Source organism: Phocoena sinus, chromosome 15 (assembly GCF_008692025.1).
Source record: "Phocoena sinus isolate mPhoSin1 chromosome 15, mPhoSin1.pri, whole genome shotgun sequence".
In the NCBI taxonomy this organism is placed as follows: Eukaryota; Metazoa; Chordata; class Mammalia; order Artiodactyla; family Phocoenidae; genus Phocoena; species Phocoena sinus.
In genome coordinates, this window is record NC_045777.1 from 14,920,008 (window position 1) to 14,940,607 (window position 20,600).

The following is a 20,600-nucleotide window of genomic DNA, read 5'->3' on the forward strand; positions in this document are numbered from 1 at the left end:
CCTCCCACCCTGCCATGAACAGTCTCTGAGCTCCCCAGTGGTAGCCAAGGATTGTCTTTACCTCTAGTTTCCTGCTAAAGAGGGTTCATAATAATGCCAACCTCACAGGTTGTTAAGAAGATTAAACAGGGCTTCCCTGGTGGCGCAGTGGTTAAGAATCCACCTGCCAGTGCAGGGGACAGGGGTTCGAGCCCTGGCCCGGGAAGATCCCACGTGCCGCAGAGCAACTAAGCCCATGCACCACAACTACTGAGCCCACGTGCCACAACTACTGAAGCCCACGCACCTAGAGCCCGTGCTCTGCAACAAGAGAAGCCATGACAATGAGGACTCTGCGCACCACAACGAAGAGTAGCCCCCGCTCACCACGACTAGAGAAAGCCCGTGCCCAGCAACAAAGACCCAACGCAGTCAAAAATAAATACAAACAAAAAAATAAATAAATAAAAGAAGATAAAACAAGTTAATCTAGATCTCAGGTGACCAACCATCCCGGTTTCCCTGGGACTGAGGGGGCTCCCTGGAAGGGAGACTTTCTGTTTCAAAATCTGGGAAAGTTCTGGGCAAATTAGGAGGAATTGGTCATCATGCCTGGATTCGTGCTTTGTGCTAAATATATGTTCAACAGACATTAATCATCGTTTCTCCTTTCCATTTTCATGCATTTGATAACAAAAAGGTAGCAAGCACCCACTCTGTGCCCATCCTAGGAGCTGGGAACACCGACAGGCAGTGCACGTGCAGAGAACCTAGCTCCAAAGTCTCACCAAAAATCCACAGTCCCTGGGGAAATGCCAAACCTCTCTCCAGGTGATTCCCGCAGCTTGTGTGCTGTCTTCCTGGGCTGGCAGTATTTGGATGAACCCCAGTGGGAGAGGTCCCTGGGCCCTTAAGATCCGCAGGCAGTGACACAGAGACAGTGGGCGTGGGGTGGCCGTGGGGCTTCCCATAGTGAAACCTGGCAAAGAGAGGTACTGAGATGATTCTGGGTGGAAGGGAAGGAAAAAAACGTGCCTTGGGCATTGACTCTGTGGCTTGCCCTGGGCCTAAGAGGTAGTTCCTATTGTCACACACATTTTGCTGGATGAGGAAACTGAGGCTCAGGAACCCAAGTGAAATGACTTGTTCGAGATCACGCAGGAGGAGTTGGGTAACCGGCATTTGAACCAAGGTCCCAGCAAAGCAGGGATTACTGGGGTTGGGCGGGCTGACTTCTGCACTTCCCTCCCTCCTGCCGGGCTTGGGTCCCCCACTTGTCTTGACGACGGCCAGGCTTGTCACGGGGCTCCGTACAGCCCTCTCCACCCTCCCGGCTGCCAGCGTCCCGCCCCATTCCCTCCCAACCCCCGAGGGAGGAGGGGAGAGTGGGAGAGAGGAGGGGGGTCGGGGAGGCCCGTCTTTATAAAGGCGGCTGGAACAGCGCTGCCCGCCAGACCCCGCCGCCTGGATCCCCTGCTTTGCCCGCCGCCCCACGTGACCGCGCCGACCACCAGCTCCACCTTTGAGTGAGTTGGGGCGCGTCCCCATCCACCTCCAGACCCTCGCCCGGCCGCGTGGTCTACTGAGCCCGGGGTGGGGAAGAGAGCCCCTGAAGGAGGGCGCTGAAACGGGGGGCACCAGGCAGAAGCCCGACGACAGGTATTTAGGACCTGGAGGAGCCGGGAGACCCGGGAGCCGGAGGTCGGGCCGGCAGCTTTCTCCCTTGGCTCCTCCGGCTCGGGGCCTAGGAGACCGCAAGTTACCCCCGAGGAATGCGCGTGCAACCGTTCCCATGGTAACGTGCAAGCCGCGCCCGCCCGCCGCAGAGGAAGAGGGAGGTTGTTGGGAGAGGGAGGGAGGTTGTTGGGAGAGGGAGGGAGGTTGTTGGTCCCCGGGAGGTCCAAACTCGTCATGCGGTGGTTGCAAAAGCGAGCCGAGGAGGTCCCCTTCCTCTCCCCCGTGCCCCAAATCCTCTGGGAGCCAGAGCGCACGTCGCATGAGCCTCAGTTTCCGCGTCTGTCAAATGGAGGCAATGATATTGGTTCCAAGTTCCCCGAAGAGCTATCTCAAGCTTAACGATCCCGGCCAGTCCCCTCTTTTGGTTGGCCATCCGAGGAGTGGGTTTTAGAGGCCCGGATGACTCCCGCGATCCCACCCCACCCCCAGGCCCGCTCGCCATGGCCCTCTTCGGGGCCCTGTTTCTAGCGCTGCTGGCTGGCGCTCAGGCTGAGCTCCCCGGCTGCAAGATCCGCATCACCTCCAAGGCGCTCGAGCTAGGTAAGAGTGGGGGCGGGCCGGGGCGGCTGTGGGTGGAGTGGCACCGGCAGGGCGTGCAGGAGCTAAGGGTCTCACTGCTGCTTCAGTGAAGCAGGAGGGTTTGCGCTTTCTGGAGCAAGAGCTGGAGACCATCACCATTCCGGACCTGCGGGGCCGAGAGGGCCACTTTTACTACAATATTTCTGAGTAAGTGGGGGCCGAGGGGGCGGGGTCTTGGTAGGGGGCGGGGCTTAGGAAATACCTACGGAGTCTCGAAGACAGGATGCCTGAGCGTAATGTGGGCGTGGCCAAATCGAGGAGGCTGGACTTAAGACACTGAATGAGGCCCGAAAAGATAAAGGCCTAGACTGCCTACAGAGGCGGGACCAAGGAGGTGGGCGTGGCCTAAAAATGTAGTCTGGACCGAGAAAAGTGAAGCCTAACCTGTGGAACTGAGGCTGGCCAAAGAGCTCCAGAGAGGCGGAGTCAAGAAAATTGCCGGTGGATGAGAGTGGGATGTAGGCCACCCGGGTGGAGCTAATGGGAGAGGTCAGAGGAACCAGAGATAAAGTCCTGTGGTTTAGGATAGTGGGGACAGGGTCTAGCAATCCCAGGGTGGGGAAGGGAAGGAAGACTTCTAAAAGAGGGGGTGAAGCTCACATTTAACACCTGGGTCATGAGAAGTTAGTCTCTGACCCACCCAAGTCCAAGTTTTCGCCACCCAAGCACAGGTTGGGTACGTGAGGGGCAATGGAAGAATTCATTCTACCCACGCCAGCTTCCCCAGGCCTGGACTGGAAGAGGAGGGAATGAATTTGCTGTGGTTGGGTGGGGTCCCCTTTTCTTGGTCCTGAATCTGACCCTGAGGTCTCCTCCCACAGGGTGAAGGTCATGGAGCTGCAGCTGACATCCTCTGAGCTCCATTTCCAGCCAGAGCAGGAGCTCATGCTACAGATCAACAATGGCTCCTTGGGGCTGCGCTTCCGGAGACAGCTCCTCTACTGGTTCTTGTGAGGACCTGGCACCCTCAGGGCAGTGGAGGGCGGATCAGGAGGACTGGGGGTGCTGTGGAGCTGTGGGCAATCCTTTAGCCTTTTTTTTTTTTTTTTTTCCTGTCTGCGTTGGGTCTTCGTTGCTGCGCGCGGGCTTTCTCTAGTTGTGGCGAGCGGGGTTGACTCTGTTGCGGTGCGTGGGCTTCTCACTGCGGTGGCTTCTCTCGTTGTGGAGCACGGGCTCTAGAGCGCAGGCTCAGTAGTTGTGGCGCAAGGGCTTAGCTGCTCCGCAGCATGTGGGACCTTCCCAGACCAGGGATCAAACCCGTGTCCCCTGCATTGAGAGGCGGATTCTTGACCACTGCGCCACCAGGGAAGTCCCCCTTAGCCTTTCTGAGCCTCAGTTTCCTCATCTGTACAATAGGGACAATCTTACCCAATTCATAGAATGTCCGGTATACTGTGCAGAAGTAAATAAAGTCTTATTAAGAGCAGTCATGATGTAGGGGGGTGGGGAGGAGGGCAGTGAAGACTTGGTTAAGCTCTAAGCCAGAGTGAACATTAACCCCCCACCCCCACCCCCACCGCAGCTACGATGGGGGATATATCAACGCCTCTGCCGAGGGTGTGTCCATCCACACCGCTCTGCAGCTCTCCCGGGATCCCACTGGCCGGATCAAAGTGTCCAACGTCTCCTGCCAGGCCTCTGTCTCCAGAATGCATGCAGCCTTTGGGGGAACCTTCAAGTAAGCCCCGTCCCCAACCCCAGTGCACGCCATTTGAGACCCACAGCCCACCTGCTTAGTGCAATGCACAATGTGCAGGCTTGGGAGTCAGACTAACTGGGTCTAAATCTCAGCGCCACCACTTGCTGGCTGTGTGACCTTGGGCAAGTCGCTGAAGCTCTGTAAGATGGGGATGGTAATAGGACCTACTTTATGAGATGTGAGGACTGTTTATCTTAATCTATATAAAAATATTTAAAACAGTACCTGACATATAGTATGGGCTAGCCACTTAGATAAGAACCATTGAGAGGACCAGCGTACACAGTGGTGTAGTTGGGTGGGTGTGTACTCGGTTCTCAATAATAACCATTGAGAGGACAGTGGTGTACTTGGTTGGGTGTGTACTTGCTTCTCAATAATTGGTAGCTCTTACTACTAATAACAAAAATAATAACATAGTTCCAGGTTTGGGGCTGAGAAGGGGAATTTGTGCTGGTTCTGGAAGAGGGTGGGGGAGAGAAAATGGTGGATTTATTATCTGGTGTTGGTCAATTTGGTCAATTTTTTATTTATTCAACAAAGTGTATGCCAGGCCCTGAGGATTTAAAAAGGAGCACAGAGCCTGACTGGAGGGACAAAACATTTGTCATTGGGGCCTTGAGAGAGGGACCAAGAAAGTACTCTGGAGAAGGGAGGTTCAGAGGAGGGTAATCCAGGAGGACTGCCTGGAAGAGGAAGCATCTGCACCCAGACGGGGAAATACAGGACAGGAGCATTGAGGGTGTAAGGGAAGACATGAGTAAGCATATGGAGCTGAGGATGCTCAGAGGAGATTTGAGGAACTCTGGGTAGATTCATTTGGCTGGTGGGGGACAGGGTGGGAGAGGAGGTCTTGAGAATCAGCCTGGAGAAGGGGATTTGAGCCCAAGTCATGGAAAACCTCCACTAAAGAGGTGGTCATTTAAGTCAAAGTAGGGGTATTTCCCCCACCCCTCACCATCTCTGGATGCTGTGATTTCTCCCAGACCTGGGTTGGGGGTGGGGCAGGGTCTGGATTCACCTGGCCTCTCCTCTCCTCACAGGAAGGTGTATGAATTCCTCTCCATGTTCATCACCTCAGGGATGCGCTTCCTCCTCAACCAGCAGGTGTGGGCAGTGGCGAGTAGGGGGCAGGTGGTGTTGGGGGACAGCGGGGGTGGACGTGCCCTCTCTTTCAAAGACCCTGACTCTGGCCCCCACCTCCCAGATCTGCCCCGTGCTCTACCATGCAGGGACCGTGCTTCTCAACTCCCTGCTGGACACCGTGCCTGGTGAGTTGGTGCGGGTGGGACCGAGAGCTCTGGGCCCGGCCTTGGATCTGGAGTGGGGCTGGGGAGGAGGCTGGGTGCACAGCTATCAGGTAGCACCTGAGTAGGCCCCTTCCAAGCCCTGTGATGGAACAGCCCTGGGTTCAAATGTGGCCTCTGCCTTCCTGCGTGACCCAAGGTAAGTACTCACTTCTCTCACTTGGTTTCCTTGCCTGGCTGAGGACCACTCCCCTGGGTTGCTGAGGGTTGACTGAGGGCATGGCTGTCAAGATCCTTAATATGTGCTTGCTGTTGGGGCCTCACTTGTGTTCATCACCGGGCACTTAATAGGAGCTCAATTAACATGAATTCTCTTTTCCTAAGCTATGAGATCATCACGCCACATACAAGGGGCACAGGACAGGAAGGAGAAGGCAGGGGAAACCAATGAGAGAAGGGAATCCCTTGCCATCTTGTTTAGTGACTTGATGAAACCTATGTACTGATGATAGTAGTAGTAGTAATACCAACAACAATAATAGGGACTTCCCTGGCGGTTGAGTGGTTAGGACTCGGCGCTTTCACTGCTGTGGCCCTGGGTTTAATCCCTGGTCGGGGAACTAAGATCCCGAAAGCCGCCCAGTGTGGCCGCCCCCCGGCAAAAAAAAAAAAAACCGAAGAAATAAAACCACCACAAAATTCCCACAGTAATAACAGCTAACATTGTTGAGCACTTCCTGCACACCAGGCACTAAATGCTTTCCACGTAAAACTAATTTGATCCTCATAACAACCCTATGAGGGGAGTATTAGGATCACCATTCTATGAACGAGCAACTGAGGCCCAGAGAGCTTAAGCACCCTGCCCAGCATCATACAGCTTTGCGGGACTCAAGCCCCTCCCCGCAGTGCGCAGCGCTGTGGACGAGCTCGTTGGCATTGACTACTCCCTCGTGAAGGATCCCGTGGCCTCCGCCAGCAGTCTGGACATGGAATTCCGGGTGAGCTGTCTGGCTGGTGTGTGTAACCAGACCCCCTCCTTCTCCCCTACATTGCTGGTTTTAGTTCCCTAAAGCACAGCTCTGATGCGGCCCCTCCACTGCCGGGGATGCGGTGGCTTCCCACTGGCTACAGAATCAGGTTCAACTCCTGAGTCTGGCACTCAGCCTTGTTCATCTTGTCTGGCCCCAACTTTCTCACTTCATCCTGTTCCTCTGCAGCTACTAGTTCCAAAAAATGCCCTTCGCTTCCTACCTCAGGGCCTTTGCTCATGCTGTCTTCCCCCATCTTCCCTGAAGGAATTGAACATTCAGCTCTAACGCACACAATCTCATTTCATCCTCTCACAACCCTGTAAATCAGGTAGTGACGTTATACTCATTTTAGGGATGTGGAGACTTGCTCAGGGAGGCGATGGCACCTGTCCAAGGCCACTCAACTAGTATATGGCCATTCCCATTGCCCCTCCCAGTGGAGTGTAGTAGAGTTTCAGAGCACAGACTCTGGAGCCTAAAATGCCTGAAGGTCAGCTCCCGGCTCTGCCACTTACTAGCTGTGTGATCTTAAGCCAGTGGCTTAACCTTTCTATGCCTGTTTCCTAATATGTAAATGGAAATAATACAGTAAGAAAAGATAATCTCGGGACTTCCCTGGCGGTCCAGTGGTTAGGACTCCACACTTCCACTGCAGGGGGCACAGGTTCGATCCCTGCTCAGGGAATTAAGATCCCACAGGCCGCGTGGCAAGGCCAAACAATTAAGAAAAAAAAAAAGAGAAGATAATCTCATGGGATGTTATGTGGATTAAAGGAGTCGGTCTAGGTAAGGGGCACAGAAGAATTACTGTGTATGTGTAGGCAGCAGCTGCCATCATTACTACCATCTAGTCTCAAGGCCCACTCAAGTGCTACCTCCTCCTTGAACCCTTTGCTGAGCCTCCCTTCTCCAGTCTGATGGGATTGCTCCCTTGAAGCACTCCTGCTACCCTCCTTTCCATGCTTTTTAAGAAAAGTACCTGTTGAGTCCCCCAAGGACAGCAACCGGGTCCAACCCCCCACCATCCCCACAGGGCCTGGAGACATCTGGGTGCTGGGCTAGTCTGCCTTGGCCCTGACCCTGATCCTCCAACCCCAGGGGGCCTTCTTTCCCCTGGCCGAGGGCAACTGGAGCCTGCGCAATCGGGCGGTGGAGCCCCAGCTGCCCGAGGAAGAGCGGATGGTATACGTGGCCTTCTCTGAGTTCTTCTTCGACTCTGCCATGGAGAGCTACTTCCAGGCAGGAGCCCTGAAGCTGTCGCTGGTGGGGGCCAAGGTATGCCAGGGTCTGTCTGTGGGATGGGCAAGAGGGGGCCTGTGATGGAACTTCTGCCTTATCCCCAGTTCCCCGGTCCAGGTGCCCCATGATCTGGACATGCTGCTGAGAGCCACCTACTTTGGGAACATCATCCTGCTGGTGAGTCAGCGGGAGGTAGGAACCTGGCCGGGGGGTGGGCACGCCATCCGCACACCGTGCTGGGACCAGTGAGGCAAGTAGAGCCCCCAGTGGCAGCTGTGGAGTAGACAAGGCCTGGCCTCCTGCCTGTGGCCACATCTGCTCACTTGGCCAAGCCTGTTTCCAGGTCTGTGAAGGGGGCTTGCTGCCCCCGCTCCGTCTCCTTCACGAAGCCATGATGAGGGTGGGCTGAGAACCCAAGCTCGGCCAGTGTAGGGGATTTCACAGCGACTGATGTATTATCCTTTATGCTTATCTTCCCTTGTTTAATGGGGAGTTAAAATTTGTAAAGAAATAGTTCAGTGATCATTAAAGGACCTGTCCTTGGTTGTACCTTGTAAATGATGGAGCTGAGATTTGAACTCAGATAGGAATCTGTGTGATACCAAGTCACCCTGCCTCTCTCCTCTATACTATGCAACCTCCCAGGGTTGTCATGAAGATTAAATGAATTAATACATTTGGAGCAATTACAACAACAGAGGAAGTGCTCAGTCAACACCAGCTGCTCTGAATGCTATCCTTGTCATCATCATGATCGTGGCCAAGTGTTGTCAAGAGCATGGACTCTATTGCCAGACTGCCTGGGTCTGAGTCCCAGTTCTGCAACTAAATAACAACTTGGACAAGTTGCTTAACCTCTCTGTGCCTCAATTTCCCCATCTCAAAAATGGGTGTAATTTAATACCTGCTTCACACAGTTATTGTGAGGTTTAAATGAGCTAATACATGTGAAGTGTTTGGTGAAGAGTAAGCACTTGGTCACTACACTGCCTGCAGAAGAAATAGCTCAGCAGTTTCAAGAAAAGAGATATGGCACGGAGCTTGAGATTTTTTTTTTGGCCACGCTGTGCGGCTTGCGGGATCCTAGTTCCCCGACCAGGGATTGAACCTGGGGTCACAGCAGTGAAAGCACCGAGTCCTAACCACTGGACTACCAGGGAATTCCCTGGGATATTTAACGCAAAGAGACTGTCCCGGAGGAGTCTGGATTGGAGATGGGTCCTGAATACTGAGAACTCAGGAAAGCAGAAAGAGAAGGAAGGAGGCATTCCTAGAATGAAACATTCCCTTGTCGGAGCAAAGGCAGAGGCTGGACACAGTTCTGGAGGGTTCCAGAAGCCAGACCAGTCTTCCCATTTGTGTCTCTGGGCTCCCAGACGGTACAGCCACCCCCTCCTCCCCAGGGACTCAACAGGGAGGAGGACTTGACCCGTCTGGAACTTGACCTGTCCTCCCTGCTCTGTCCCCAGAGCCCGGCAGTGATCGACTCTCCGCTGAAGCTGGAGCTGCAGGTCACGGCGCCACCACGCTGTACCATCAAGCCCTCGGGCACCACCATCTCTGTCACTGCCAGTGTCACAATCGCCCTGGTCCCACCCGACCAGCCCGAGGTTAAGCTGTCCAGCATGACCATGGTACGGACACCAGCGTCGGGGCTGTGAGGGATCGGGGAGGAGGACTGCGGACACCCTTTGGGGCCGTAACACCGCCCTCCCTACCTTCCTACACAGGATGCCCGTCTCAGTGCCAAGATGGCACTCCAGGGGAAGGTGCTGCGCACACAGCTGGACCTGCGCAGGTGGGCGAGCCTGTAACCTCTCTGAGCCTCAGTGTCTTCAGGGTAATCACACCTGCCCAAAGCTACTGGGGAGCTAAAATGCAGTCATACCTATAAGCCACTGGAGAGCTGGGGTCTTGTTAACGCATAAAAAGTGTTTCATTTTAGTGTCGTTTCTCTGCATTCTCACCACCCAGAGCAGGTATTATGAGAGATGACCAAGCTGGCCCAGCAAGGTTAAATGACACACCTACAGTCACACAGCAAAGTGCATGAAAACATGGATTTTGCACATCTTAGCTTTGTGATCTTAAAGCAAGTCACTTTATCTTTCTGAGCTTCATTTTCTTCATGCATTTAATATAGAAAATAGTAGCACCTACTTTCCAAGGACGTGCCGTCTAATGTGGCAGACACTAGCCACATGTGGCTATTTACATTTAATTACAATTAAATAGTCCCTCAGTTGTTCATTTCTATAACCACATGTAGCTAATGGTTACTGTGTGGGCAGTGCAAATACAGAACGTTTTACAGAAAGTTCTATTGGACAGCGTTGTTCTGGGGAGTTAAATGAGATAACGCAGGGTAGAGGTTAAGAGTCTAGATTATGGAGACAGGTTCTGCAGTTTGCCAGCTATGTGACCTTATGCAAATTACTTAATCTCTCTGGGCCTCATTTGCCTCCTCTATAAAGTGCAAATTGTAATAGTGCCTGTTTCTTAGGGTTGTTATGAGGTGGCATTTTAAGATAGTTTAATAATATTTAACTTTTTAACATGCACAGTATCTGGCAGGGAGTAAGCACTGAAAGTTTTGCTAAATAAACGTAAACAACACATGTAAAGCCATCAGCATAAGTCTAGCTTATAGGAGGTACTCCACAAATAAAAGGTAGCAGACTTGAAATTAAACAAACAAAAAAACTGGAAAAAAAAGTAGCAGACTTGGAGAAAAGGCGACTCAAAGAGGGAGAAATGACTCACCCAAGGATACACACCTGGAAATTGGTAGAACCCCCTGGAAAGGTTTGTAGGTGTAACATGTAAGACTGAAACTCAGGGGCTTTGGGTGGGTAGAGGCCTGAGTGGCCTGGAGAAGGTGGAGCTTCCAAGGGCTCGTGCCCACTGGACCCTTCTTTTTTCCCCACAGGTTCCGAATCTACTCAAACCAGTCTGCATTAGAGTCGCTGGCAGTGAGCTGGGAATTGAGGGGGTGGGGGGGCGGGCCAGGGCTGGGATTGAGGTGGGCAGCGAAGGCGAGCCCACCCTCTACAGGCTGCCCCAACTTCCTCCCTCCTCCCTCCCAGCTGATCCCACTGCAGGCCCCTCTGAAGACCATGTTGCAGATTGGGGTGATGCCCATGCTTAATGGTAGGGCTGGGGGAAGTGAGGAGGGAGGGGGAAAGGACAGGGGAGCCAGGTGGGCCCAGATTGAGCTGGCTGTTCCCATCCACAGAGCGGACCTGGCGTGGGGTGCAGATCCCACTCCCCGAGGGTATTGATTTTGTGCGCGAGGTGGTGACAAACCACGCGGTGAGTAGGGGTGCGATGGGGAAGGAGGGCAGAGCCTTCCCCTCCCTCTACAGCTCTCGTGTGCCCTCCGTGACCTGATCCTAGCTTCTCCCTTATCAACTGCCTCTTCTTATTTTAATCTTACATCAGATTTGTCCAGCCCTTTGCACTGGCTGTGTCCTCACCTTGGAACACTCTTCCCTGATTCTACCCTCAGTGCCTACTAATCTTTCAGGTCTTAGCTAAGAGCTCATCTCCTCCAGGAAGCCCTCCTTGACCTCCACAGGTTGTGCTCCTGCAGCCTCTGTTTCAGCACCCTTCATAGGGAGTTATAAGAACCGCTCTGCTGCTCCACCTCTCCCACTAGATTGAGGCCAGGGACTCTTGTCTCCGTCTCTAAACCCTGCTCTCGGTAATGGAATGAAGAGACTCCCTTCTCTGCCTCCCTGCACAGGGTTTCCTCACCATCGGGGCTGACCTCCACTTTGCCAAAGGGCTGCGAGAGGTGATTGAGAAGAACCGGCCTGCCAACACCGGGGACCCCCGAGCACCCAGTGCCCCGCCACCCTCCATGGCAGCTGTCTGAGTCCTCAACCCCGACCCTGGCAGCTGCATTCAGGACTCCACTGTCTCTCATCCCCTCCCTCACCCCATCACAGCCTCTAGTGTCCTCTAACCCCCAGTGCCACAGAGAAGATGGGGTTTTAAGCTGTACCCAATTTAATTCCATAATCACAGTCAATCCATCAATTACAGTCCGTCCACCCCCCCCGTGGGCTGTCCTGAGCTCTGTTGTGTTCCTGGGATGCGATCAGTGCATTGAGGGCATTCTTTAAGCAGGGAGGGGACCAGGCCTTACCCCAGTGAGTTAAAAAGTGCAAACTCCCCCCAGACTGTATATGTGAGGCGCTGGGGCCAGGTCTGGGATGCACAGGGCTGCGGAGGCGGGGTGGGGTCAGTTTCTGGAGGCAGGGATCTGCCCCACAGGGGCATTTTGTATAAAGGAGGACCTCCCTTCTGGTAGGAGAGGCTGGGAAGGGCTGGATCAGGCAGTGGGGGGCTGCTCCCATGGTCATCAGTATGGCTGCTTATTCAGGAAGCGGGAGAACATGGTGAGGGCAGCCTGGGGCTTGTCAGTGGGGACCATGTGTCCGGCACCCTGAAGGGCAAAGCTTCGTGAGATTCCTTCCCTGTACAACCCCTGCCCTTGGGTGCTTCCTTCATCCTACTGGACCCCTCTAGCTAGTGACCTTCCTGCTCCCCCAATCCATCTGTTTTTCCCATCTTCCCCCGAAAACTTGCCCTTCCATGGGCCAGTTGGTAACCCAGCATAAAAGGAGGTCAGAAGGAAAGGACAGGTGGGTCCTGCCCCATCCCCCCAGCCACCCTAGTCCTCACCAGGCCCAGGCCCTACCTTGATGGTAAGAAAGGCGATGTGGGAGAACTCCTTCACGAAGCCAGCGATCTGCTCTCCACTGTCCCCGTAGTCCACCAACCAGGGCCGGCGCTGTACCTCCATCTGCCCCACCAGGAAAGACTTAGCAGCCTGCAGCTGCCCCGTCATCTCTGCTCACAGCCACCAGCAAGACCTCAGGGGCCGGGAACTCCTCCAGGTTTGCCCCCTCTGTCTGCCAGAGCCACGCTGCACTACCCCTGTACCGGCCCAACCCCAGGGCTGGGACCCCGGGCTCACCTTCTGGTTGAGGGAATCCACAAACCACTCATCTCCCATGAAATTGCAGGCCATGTCCACATCTCCGTTGTACAGCAGGATCCGGTATTTCTGAAGCAGGGCAGGGGAAAAATGGGGGGTTTGGAATAAGCCCAAACCCCAGCCCTTCCCCAGTTCAAGCCCTTCCCCTCAGGGAATTCAAGAGGCCCAGCTAAACAGCATAAACCAGGAAACGCTTGTGTTTTCTGACCACTTCCTACCTGCCCAGTGCTCTGCTAAATGCTTTCCCTATGAAGGTAGTAGATACCATCAATAACCCCATTTTATGGATGGGGAAATCAAGTCTCAAGATATATGAGAAACTTGCCCAGAGTCACCTGGCTAGTAGGCTAGTAAAGGGACTTGTACTCAGGCAGTCTGACCCCAGAGCCCATGCTCGAACCACTGTGCTGTACAGAACCTGGTCCTACCCCAGCTCTGCCAGTATCTCCTAGGTGACCTTGGACAAGGCCCTCTCCCACCTCAGACCCCAGTCTGCCTCTCTGTAACACGATCTGACTAGCTCTTCTCACCCTAAGGGCTCCTTGGCTGATGCGGACCTCTCTGCCCCCTCCAGCAGAGCGGCATAAGGTGGGGACAGAGCCAGGTTCAAATCCTGACCCTGCTGACCACAGGACCTAGGGCAAGTGACTTCACTTCTTGGAGTTTCAGCTTCCCCTGTCCCGAGTGGTGCCCTGAAGGAGCCCCCGCCTCGCCACACTGCTCCAGGGTCCTGAGGCTGCTGGTGGACCCAGCTGTGCTGGCCCCACTCACCTGTGCGGCCAGCAGCTTCAGGTACTGGGAACACATGGTTTGGTAGAGACGGCGGTACTGGATATTCACCAGGAAGCTGCAGGAGCACATGGGCAGGAGGACCAGGTCCAGGTTGGGAGAGAAAAAGGGACAATAGATCAGACGCCCTCCCCTATCCCCTCCTATTCCCAAGCTCCAGCCTAAGAGGCAGATAGCTGGGATTCAGTCCCTCCTTGGGCATGTAACCTCTCTAGGACTTATCTAGATGGGGGGGAGGGGCTGGAATTCAGAGGTCCCCAACTCTCCTCCATCTAGAAATGTACAGGGACACTTTGTTACATGGCTGGGCTGCACTGGCATGAGTGCATAAGGGCTCGTGCTGACCAATCAGAATGGAACTGAGTGGCCCCTGCTGTGCCAGGCATCACCCTCTTACTTGTAGGGGTCATGGGAGATGTGGGCAGCTAGGGTGGTACTGGAGTCAGGGAGGAGCTGGGGATTGGAATGTCTTTTTACTAAATACCATTTAAGTAATTGATACTTTAAAAACCAATGTGGCTGCTTAAGAATGAAGTGGCTGGGACTTCCCCTGGTGGTCCAGTGGTAAAGAATCCGCCTTCCAATGCAGGGGACATGGGTTGGATCCCTGGTCGGGGAACTAAGATCCCACATGCCTTGGGGCAACTAAGCCGGTTCCACAACTACTGAGCTCGCACGCCTCGAGGCAGCCTGCATGCCACAAACTATAGAGCCCATGCGCCGCCAACTAGAGAGAAGCCCGTGCGCTGCAACTATAGAGAAGCCCATGCACTGCAACGAAGACCTGACACAGCCAAGAATTAAAAAAAAAAAAAAAAAAAAAAAAGAATGAAGTGGCTGGGGGAATTCCCTGGAGGTCCAGTGGTTAGAACTCCTGCGTTTTCACTGCCAAGGGCTCGGGTTCAATCCCTGGTTGGGAACTCAAAAAAACAAAAAACAAAAAAAAGAATGAGGTGGCTGAATATCAATCAACTTCGGGGGGGTCAGAGACCTTGAACATCCTATTGTACAATTCAGGTCACACCCCAAACACCCTCTGTGTCCCCACTGAGAAACCCTAGCCAAAGGATCCCTGGGAACAACAGCCCGCCACCCCCCAGGCCACAAGCGGTCACAGAAACCCACTTGCACATGTCCCAGCGGGGCAGCTGCTTGGGGATGTGGAGGGCCTTCCGCACGAGAGGGTTGTTGAGGTAGGTGGAGGCGGCTGTGGTGTTGGTGCAGGGGGGGTCCAGACGCACCTCTCCCGCAGAACGCAGCAGTGCCTGGGGGGGCACAGAGGGTCAGGATCTTTGCTTCCCTGCCCTGTCCCTCCCCACACTGCTGGGAGGTAAGCGTGGGCCCTTGCACACCTGATGCCACATCTGCTTGGATGGCAGGCGACGTGAAGATGTTGCCCAGATCCTGGACCACGACAGTGTCCTTCTCGTACCTGCAAGTGAGGTCGGGGGATGAGTGCTTGAGCCTCCAGATGGGACTGGGGTTGGCCCAAGGGGCACACGGCAGGGCCCACCTTAGATGGCTGGGCACCCCCCAGCACATGGAGCGTAGAGGTTGTAGACGTTGAGGCCGGAGCTGCCCACGATGTGGGACACTTCCTGAAGCTGCAATGATACCCCCAAAAGCCACCATGCTTTACAGAATCCTGGCCTCCCCATGACCTCCCACAACAGCGCCCTAAGATTTTATTGCTTTCCTGCTTCCGCTTGGTCACTACCCTTTCCCCCCTTTCTTCACAGGCAGGGAAACTGAGGCTCAGTGGAAGGAATCTGCTAGTCCCGGGTCAAATCCTAAGGCTTCTACTTCCTAGCACTGTGACTTCAGGCAAGTGACTTCGACACGCTTGGCCTCAGTTTCCTTATCTGGAAAATGTGCCTAATACCATCTCCCTTGAAGGAGACTCTTGAAGATGGAACAATCCACACTGCCATAGCTGAGCACAGTCCTGGCATATCGAAGACGATGGATGAGTGAGAGAGCCCTTTCCCTCACAGGAAGTCACAGGAAGTGGTTGTGGGAACACATCCATACTCATGTGTCCCAGAGGACATCGAATTGCTGAAGGGTGCAGGATAGGAAACAACAGGGGGATGAGGGGGAGGAGTCCCAAAGGGGATGTGGTCCCCTTCTCAGGATGGGGGCTCTCAGGGTGACGGAGGGCAGGGGCAGAACCTCACATTGGTCACGCATTGTGGGTCTTTGTTGTAGTAGAAGTTACACTTGTTTTGAGAGCAGCAGTGGGTCTGGAGGGAAGACCAGAGCCTGTAGGAGATGAGTGAGATTTGCTGAGGCCCATGGTGGGCAGAGAAGGCGAACACCCCATATTCTCAACCTCCCATCACGGCCTGGACCCAAGGGATCTAATCCCCAGGGAACAATGACATTTATCACAGGGCGTGGTATGTAGCTCCCAAAACCTGGCTGCCCTGGGCCACGCTGCAGCCCTCCTTCGGTCCCTTTACACTCTGATGTCTATGCTTTGGCCTTTTCAGCACCAAACCTTTCTAGCAAAACCCAGCCCCAACCTTCTGCTCATCAAACAGGGTAGGACCCAGGATATCATGTGCCTGGCGGACAGACCTGAGGTCCCATGACCTGCTGCGCCCCAGAGATTGCGCAACGGTCCCCTCCCATACCTGTTTCCCAGAAGGCCATGGTAGTAGGCGAAATAGACCAGGGAGTTGTCATCTTTCTCATAGCAAGGAGAGTCCATGCCCACAGCCAGCCCCTGTGAAACACCCAGGGCGTTAGCTCATCTGGACGGTGAGGAAGAAGAGCCTCCCTTGACCCGCACCCAGACCTTCAGCAGTCTGGAAACTGAAACCCAGGCTGGCTTCTGGGAGTGGGTGGAGGCGGGGGAGGCCACTCAACGTAAAGAATGGAGCTGGCAGCTTGAGGAGTAGGTTCCCTGTTGCGGAATGCACACAGGCCGGGGATGAGGCCAGCTAGTGGCAGGAATGTTATGAAGGAAGACCGGGTTGGAATGGAGGCGCTGACCTGTTTGACCTTTGCTAACCACAAGGCTATGACCCCCAAGACGCCTCCCTTCCCTCCTGCAGCCTCCCTGCACCTGAAGGTTCATGCTGGGACTCCTGCATGACCAACACTGCCAGGGTGGGGATGTAGATGCCGGCATAGCTCTCTCCCGTCAGGAAAAGCTCGTTGTCCTTGTATTCGGGAAGAGGGCGGAAGAAATCTTTAAGGGCTTCAAAATTGCTCTGGGCCACCTGGGATGGCAGGATGGAGGGAATCGGGAAGTGTTGGTGTTTGAGCTAGAAGAATCTCAGGGATAATGACACCAACGCATCCTGTTTTGTGCAACAGGATGTGACTTGTCCCAAACCACACCACCTAGCACGCAACAGAGCCACAGATGGACTCCAAGGGCATGCCCTTTCTCTCCCCGCATCATGCCACCCAGCAAGGCTGGGGCCACGTGGGCAGGCAGCGGACTCACCTTCGGTGTCATTGGTTGAATAAGACTTGTCATCGGAGTAGGAAAAGCCCACCCCAGCTGGGGACTCGAGGTATAACACATTGGCAATCTACAGGGGAAGTGGAAACGGGCTAAGGAGGGCTCCCCACCCCATCCAGTGCCAGGACACCCCCACAGGACCCACAGAGGCGGCGATACCAGGTTCCAGAATAGGGGTTGTACTCCAGAGTGGCACCATCTGGCTGGATCTGCGGAGGAAAGAGATGGCTAAGTCCCGAGAGCCAGCTGGGGGGAGGGAAAGGGCCACCGTGCTGAGTACTGTACAATCGGGCAAATCCCTGAAAGGTACTAATAGTCAAGCCAATGGTACAGATGAAGAAACTGAGGCTCAGGAAACGGACACATCTTCAGAAGATCACAAAGTCCTTTTCTCCTTCCCCGCTTCTTTCCTTTGGGAACTGTCCCCTCCCTGCCCCTTACCAGGGGGTTACTGAGCTGCTTTCCACTCACCAGGAAGGGGCCGTGCTCGGTGAGGAGGCCATCTAGGGAGCTACAGCCCGGACCTCCATTGAGCCACAGCACCACAGGGCTGCTCTTGGGATCCTTCTGGGACTCCACAAACCTGGGAGGGAGTCAGGCTAGGATGGATGCAGGTGGGGGGGAGGGCTCCTTCCACCCTCCCTGCTCCCAGGCTCCTTCAGGGGTCTTAATAACACCCCCCCACCCCACCCCCACGCCCAGGCTTCCCTGGTGGCGCAGTGGTTGAGAATCCGTCGGCCAATGCAGGGAACAAGGGTTCGATCCCCGGTCCGGGAAGATCCCACATGCCGCGGAGCAACTAAGCCCGTGAGCCACAAGCACAGAGCCTGCGCCCTAGAGCCCGCGAGCCACAACTACTGAAGCCCGCGCGCCTTGAGCCTGTGCTCCACAACAAAAGAAGCCACTGCAATGAGAAACCCGCGCACCGCAACGAAGAGTAGCCCCCACTCGCCACAACTAGAGAAAGCCAGCGCGCAGCAACGAAGATCCAACACAGCCAAAATAAGTAAATAAATAAAACAAATTTATATTAAAAAAAAAAGAACCCCCCTCCCTATCATCTCCCCCGGTGGGCATCGCAGTGTCCCTCCCAACCCCGCCCTGGAAGGCAGGGCTGCAGACCAGTAGTGGAGGTGCTTAGAGCCGGAGCCTCTGAGGTAGCCAGAGTACTGGCGGAAAGACGGCTGCTTGGCCAGCCCTGGCAGGTACTGGATCTCGTCCTGGTCGGGGGCTGCCTCGCTTCGGGGCGCCCAGGAGAGCAGCAGCAGCAGGAGGAATGGCGGCGACAGCGCGGCTCGTACCATCTGCGGCAGGAAGCGGGTGCCGGCTGTTTACTCGCTCGCTCGCTGCTCAGCCGCCCCTGGGGAAGAGCTGGCGGCTCATCAGCGAGGGAAGCCCAGGCCCAGTCCCAGCTCCCACCCGCTGAGCTTCCTCCGCCGCGCCGCGCCGCGCCGCGCTGCGCCCCGCCCCGGGGGCTCCTGGATCCCTTCCAGCCTCCGGATTCCCCTCACCTCTACTCCCTCGCGTCCTTGCTCTCCCGGAGGTGGCCCGCGATGGGAAGTCATGTGTACTCCGAGTCACGTGTGCTCCAGCGTCATGTGACAGTCATCCTCCTTGTTATCCCGCCCCCACGTCCCCGAGCACCCGGAAGACGGAGGGGGCGGTGGCGGCGGCGGTCAAACCAGGTGAAGGTCCGTGGGCCTCGCAGGTCGTATCCCGGGCGCCGGCGGTCAGATGACCCAGGTGTGGATGGCCAGGATCCCCCAGCCTCCCGGGGACTCCGTTCTAAGCGGGATGGCTGAGCCAGCGGCGCTAGGACCCCTGGGCAGAGCCTCGGGGAAGGGAGTCAGGGGGGAAGTACTTTACATGGTGCCCCCGCGGTCACCATCTGAGCCCGCTGCCCAAAATAGCCCCCGGCGCCCGCTGGCCTGCCTCATGGCTGGGAGATGGCTGCTGCCTCCGACCCCGTGGAATTGGGTGCGCCCTGGGGCCCCGCGCGCCCCGAGCCCCCTCCCACCCGCTTCCACTCGGTACACGGTGCCAACATCCGCGTGGACCCCTCCGGGACGCGGGCCACACGCGTGGAGAGCTTCGCCCACGGCGTGTGCTTCAGTCGCGAGCCGCTGGCCCCGGCCAGGTGTTCCTGGTGGAGATCGAGGAGAAAGAGCTGGGCTGGTGCGGGCACCTTCGCCTCGGCCTGACTGCGCTGGACCCCGCCAGTCTGGCCGCCGTGCCCGAGTTTTCGCTGCCCGACCTGGTCAGCCTCGGCCACACCTGGGTCTTCGCCATCACGCGGCATCACAACCGCGTGCCCCGGGAGGGCCGCCCGGAGGCGGAGGCGCTGGCCCCCAGCTGCCCCCCAGCCCTCCTGGTGGAACCGCATCTGTGCATTGAGCAGTTTCGCATTCCCCGCGACCGCCTGGTGGGCCGCAGCCGTCCCGGGCTGTACAGCCACCTCTTGGACCAGCTCTATGAGCTGAACATGCTGCCTCCGACTGCGCGTCGGAGCCGCCTGGGCGTTCTCTTCTGCCCGCGCCCCGACGGCACGGCTGACATGCATATCGTCATCAACGGCGAGGACATGGGCCCCAGCGCCCGGGGGCTGCCAGCCGCCCAGCCCCTCTATGCGGTGGTGGACGTCTTCGCCTCCACCAAGAGCGTGCGCCTGGTCCAGGTCGAGTATGGCTGTAGGTATCCCACACCCTGGGCAGCGACCCCTCCTGGCCTAGTGTTGGGACAGGAACCTGCTAGGACTCCTGAAACAGGTAGCAAGGCCTTGGTTTGTCCAGCATTATTTTAGAAGCTGGGGAATCTGACTTCAGATTCTGCCTCTACTTGTGACCTTGGACAAGTCACTTTCCCTGGCTCTGGGCCTCAATTTACCCACCTTGGCTGTGATTGGTTAGGATGCCCTCTAACTCCCTTTCTGGCTTTGCCAATATTTTCTGCATTAACCTAGGGCATGAATTCTACACCGATTTTAGATTTTGGTCCTCTTTGAGAATTATGTGCTCTTTTATTAGACAAATGCTCATCGATTTGGGCATACCAGTTTAAAGGCATCACTTTTAAACCCCATGTGAGAGCTTCTTAATCCTGAGGTCTGGTTCATGATAGCCCTGTTAAGCCTTTATTTATCCATCTGATGACATTTTACGAATACAGTGAACGAGAACCCCCTCTGTGTCGGGCCTGTGCAGGAGGCTGGGGGTTGCACAGGTCAATCAGATGCCACCCCTGACCCCAGAAGCTGCTAAGCGAGGGGGAAGGGAGCAGGATGGGTGCTATAATGGAAATAGGGCTGCAGAACTGGGACAGTGGTGTGAAAGAGGTGCTTATCTCAGTTCTGTGAATAGCCCCATGCCAGGCTGGGCCTGGAGAGTGAAGGGACTTGCCCAAGTTAACGACAAAGAGGGGACCAAGACCTAGATCTAGGTCTCAGCCTCGGCCCAACCCTCCCGTTCCTTTTGCCTTTGACAACCTTCTTTCCACAGTGCCGTCCCTGCAGACCCTGTGCCGCCTCGTGATCCAGAGGAGTGTGGTGCACCGGTTGGCCATTGATGGGCTCCACCTGCCCAAAGGACTTAAGGATTTCTGCAAGTATGAGTGAAGGCCTGCAGCCACCCTGGAGCAGGGCCACGTGAATGCATCCTGGCCCCAGAGGTGTGGCTGCCCTGAAGCTGGCCACACTGATACCAGCCAGGATGGAAATAAACACAGTCGTTGCTAATGCTGATCCTTGGAGGGTCTCCTTGCCCTGAAGCCTGTGAGGGGCACTTCTTTTAGAATCACTGGGAGTCAGCAGGGTAGATGAGAG

The 20,600-nt window shown here is 55.6% G+C and overlaps 3 protein-coding genes across 4 annotated transcripts; 2 read left to right on the forward strand and 1 right to left on the reverse strand.

Moving 5' to 3' along the window:
• The first annotated feature begins 448 nt into the window (after positions 1 to 448).
• Positions 449 to 11,591, forward strand: PLTP (phospholipid transfer protein). 2 transcript variants are annotated; one of them, XM_032604371.1, is made up of 16 exons: positions 449 to 1,505; positions 2,146 to 2,256; positions 2,343 to 2,442; positions 3,117 to 3,245; positions 3,818 to 3,973; positions 5,038 to 5,101; positions 5,202 to 5,265; positions 6,151 to 6,242; positions 7,374 to 7,550; positions 7,632 to 7,691; positions 8,984 to 9,148; positions 9,245 to 9,312; positions 10,444 to 10,486; positions 10,601 to 10,664; positions 10,750 to 10,826; positions 11,260 to 11,591. In XM_032604371.1, exons 2-16 carry the CDS (start codon positions 2,157 to 2,159, stop codon positions 11,389 to 11,391), a joined length of 1,491 nt encoding a protein of 496 aa, XP_032460262.1. In that variant the 5' UTR covers positions 449 to 1,505; positions 2,146 to 2,156; the 3' UTR covers positions 11,392 to 11,591. The 2 variants fall into 2 exon arrangements, with proteins under 2 accessions (XP_032460262.1, XP_032460264.1); XM_032604373.1 differs by lacking the exon at positions 449 to 1,505 and having other exon boundaries at positions 1,533 to 2,256.
• On the reverse strand, positions 11,508 to 18,423 carry CTSA (cathepsin A). Its single transcript, XM_032604374.1, is given in 19 exon segments — positions 11,508 to 11,964; positions 12,220 to 12,324; positions 12,499 to 12,588; positions 13,291 to 13,366; positions 14,434 to 14,573; positions 14,661 to 14,690; positions 14,692 to 14,740; positions 14,822 to 14,837; positions 14,840 to 14,912; positions 15,486 to 15,570; positions 15,945 to 16,036; positions 16,379 to 16,396; positions 16,398 to 16,536; positions 16,768 to 16,853; positions 16,943 to 16,953; positions 16,956 to 16,992; positions 17,255 to 17,366; positions 17,906 to 18,087; positions 18,295 to 18,423. Coding segments are annotated over 19 exon segments (1,479 nt in total). The 5' UTR covers positions 18,349 to 18,423; the 3' UTR covers positions 11,508 to 11,880.
• Positions 18,424 to 18,699: 276 nt separating this feature from the next.
• On the forward strand, positions 18,700 to 20,517 carry NEURL2 (neuralized E3 ubiquitin protein ligase 2). Its single transcript, XM_032604378.1, is given in 3 exon segments — positions 18,700 to 18,907; positions 18,910 to 19,470; positions 20,278 to 20,517. Coding segments are annotated over 3 exon segments (855 nt in total). The 5' UTR covers positions 18,700 to 18,729; the 3' UTR covers positions 20,394 to 20,517.
• Positions 20,518 to 20,600: the final 83 nt, after the last annotated feature.

Bases quoted from the DNA above. Each gene is read 5' to 3' on its own strand.
- PLTP (XM_032604371.1), top strand. From the start codon at position 2,157: ATGGCCCTCTTCGGGGCCCTGTTTCTAGCGCTGCTGGCTGGCGCTCAG. The intron at 2,257-2,342 runs GTAAGAGTGGGG...CTGCTGCTTCAG, and splicing joins CTCCAAGGCGCTCGAGCTAG to TGAAGCAGGAGGGTTTGCGC. The intron at 5,266-6,150 runs GTGAGTTGGTGC...CCCTCCCCGCAG, and splicing joins CCTGCTGGACACCGTGCCTG to TGCGCAGCGCTGTGGACGAG.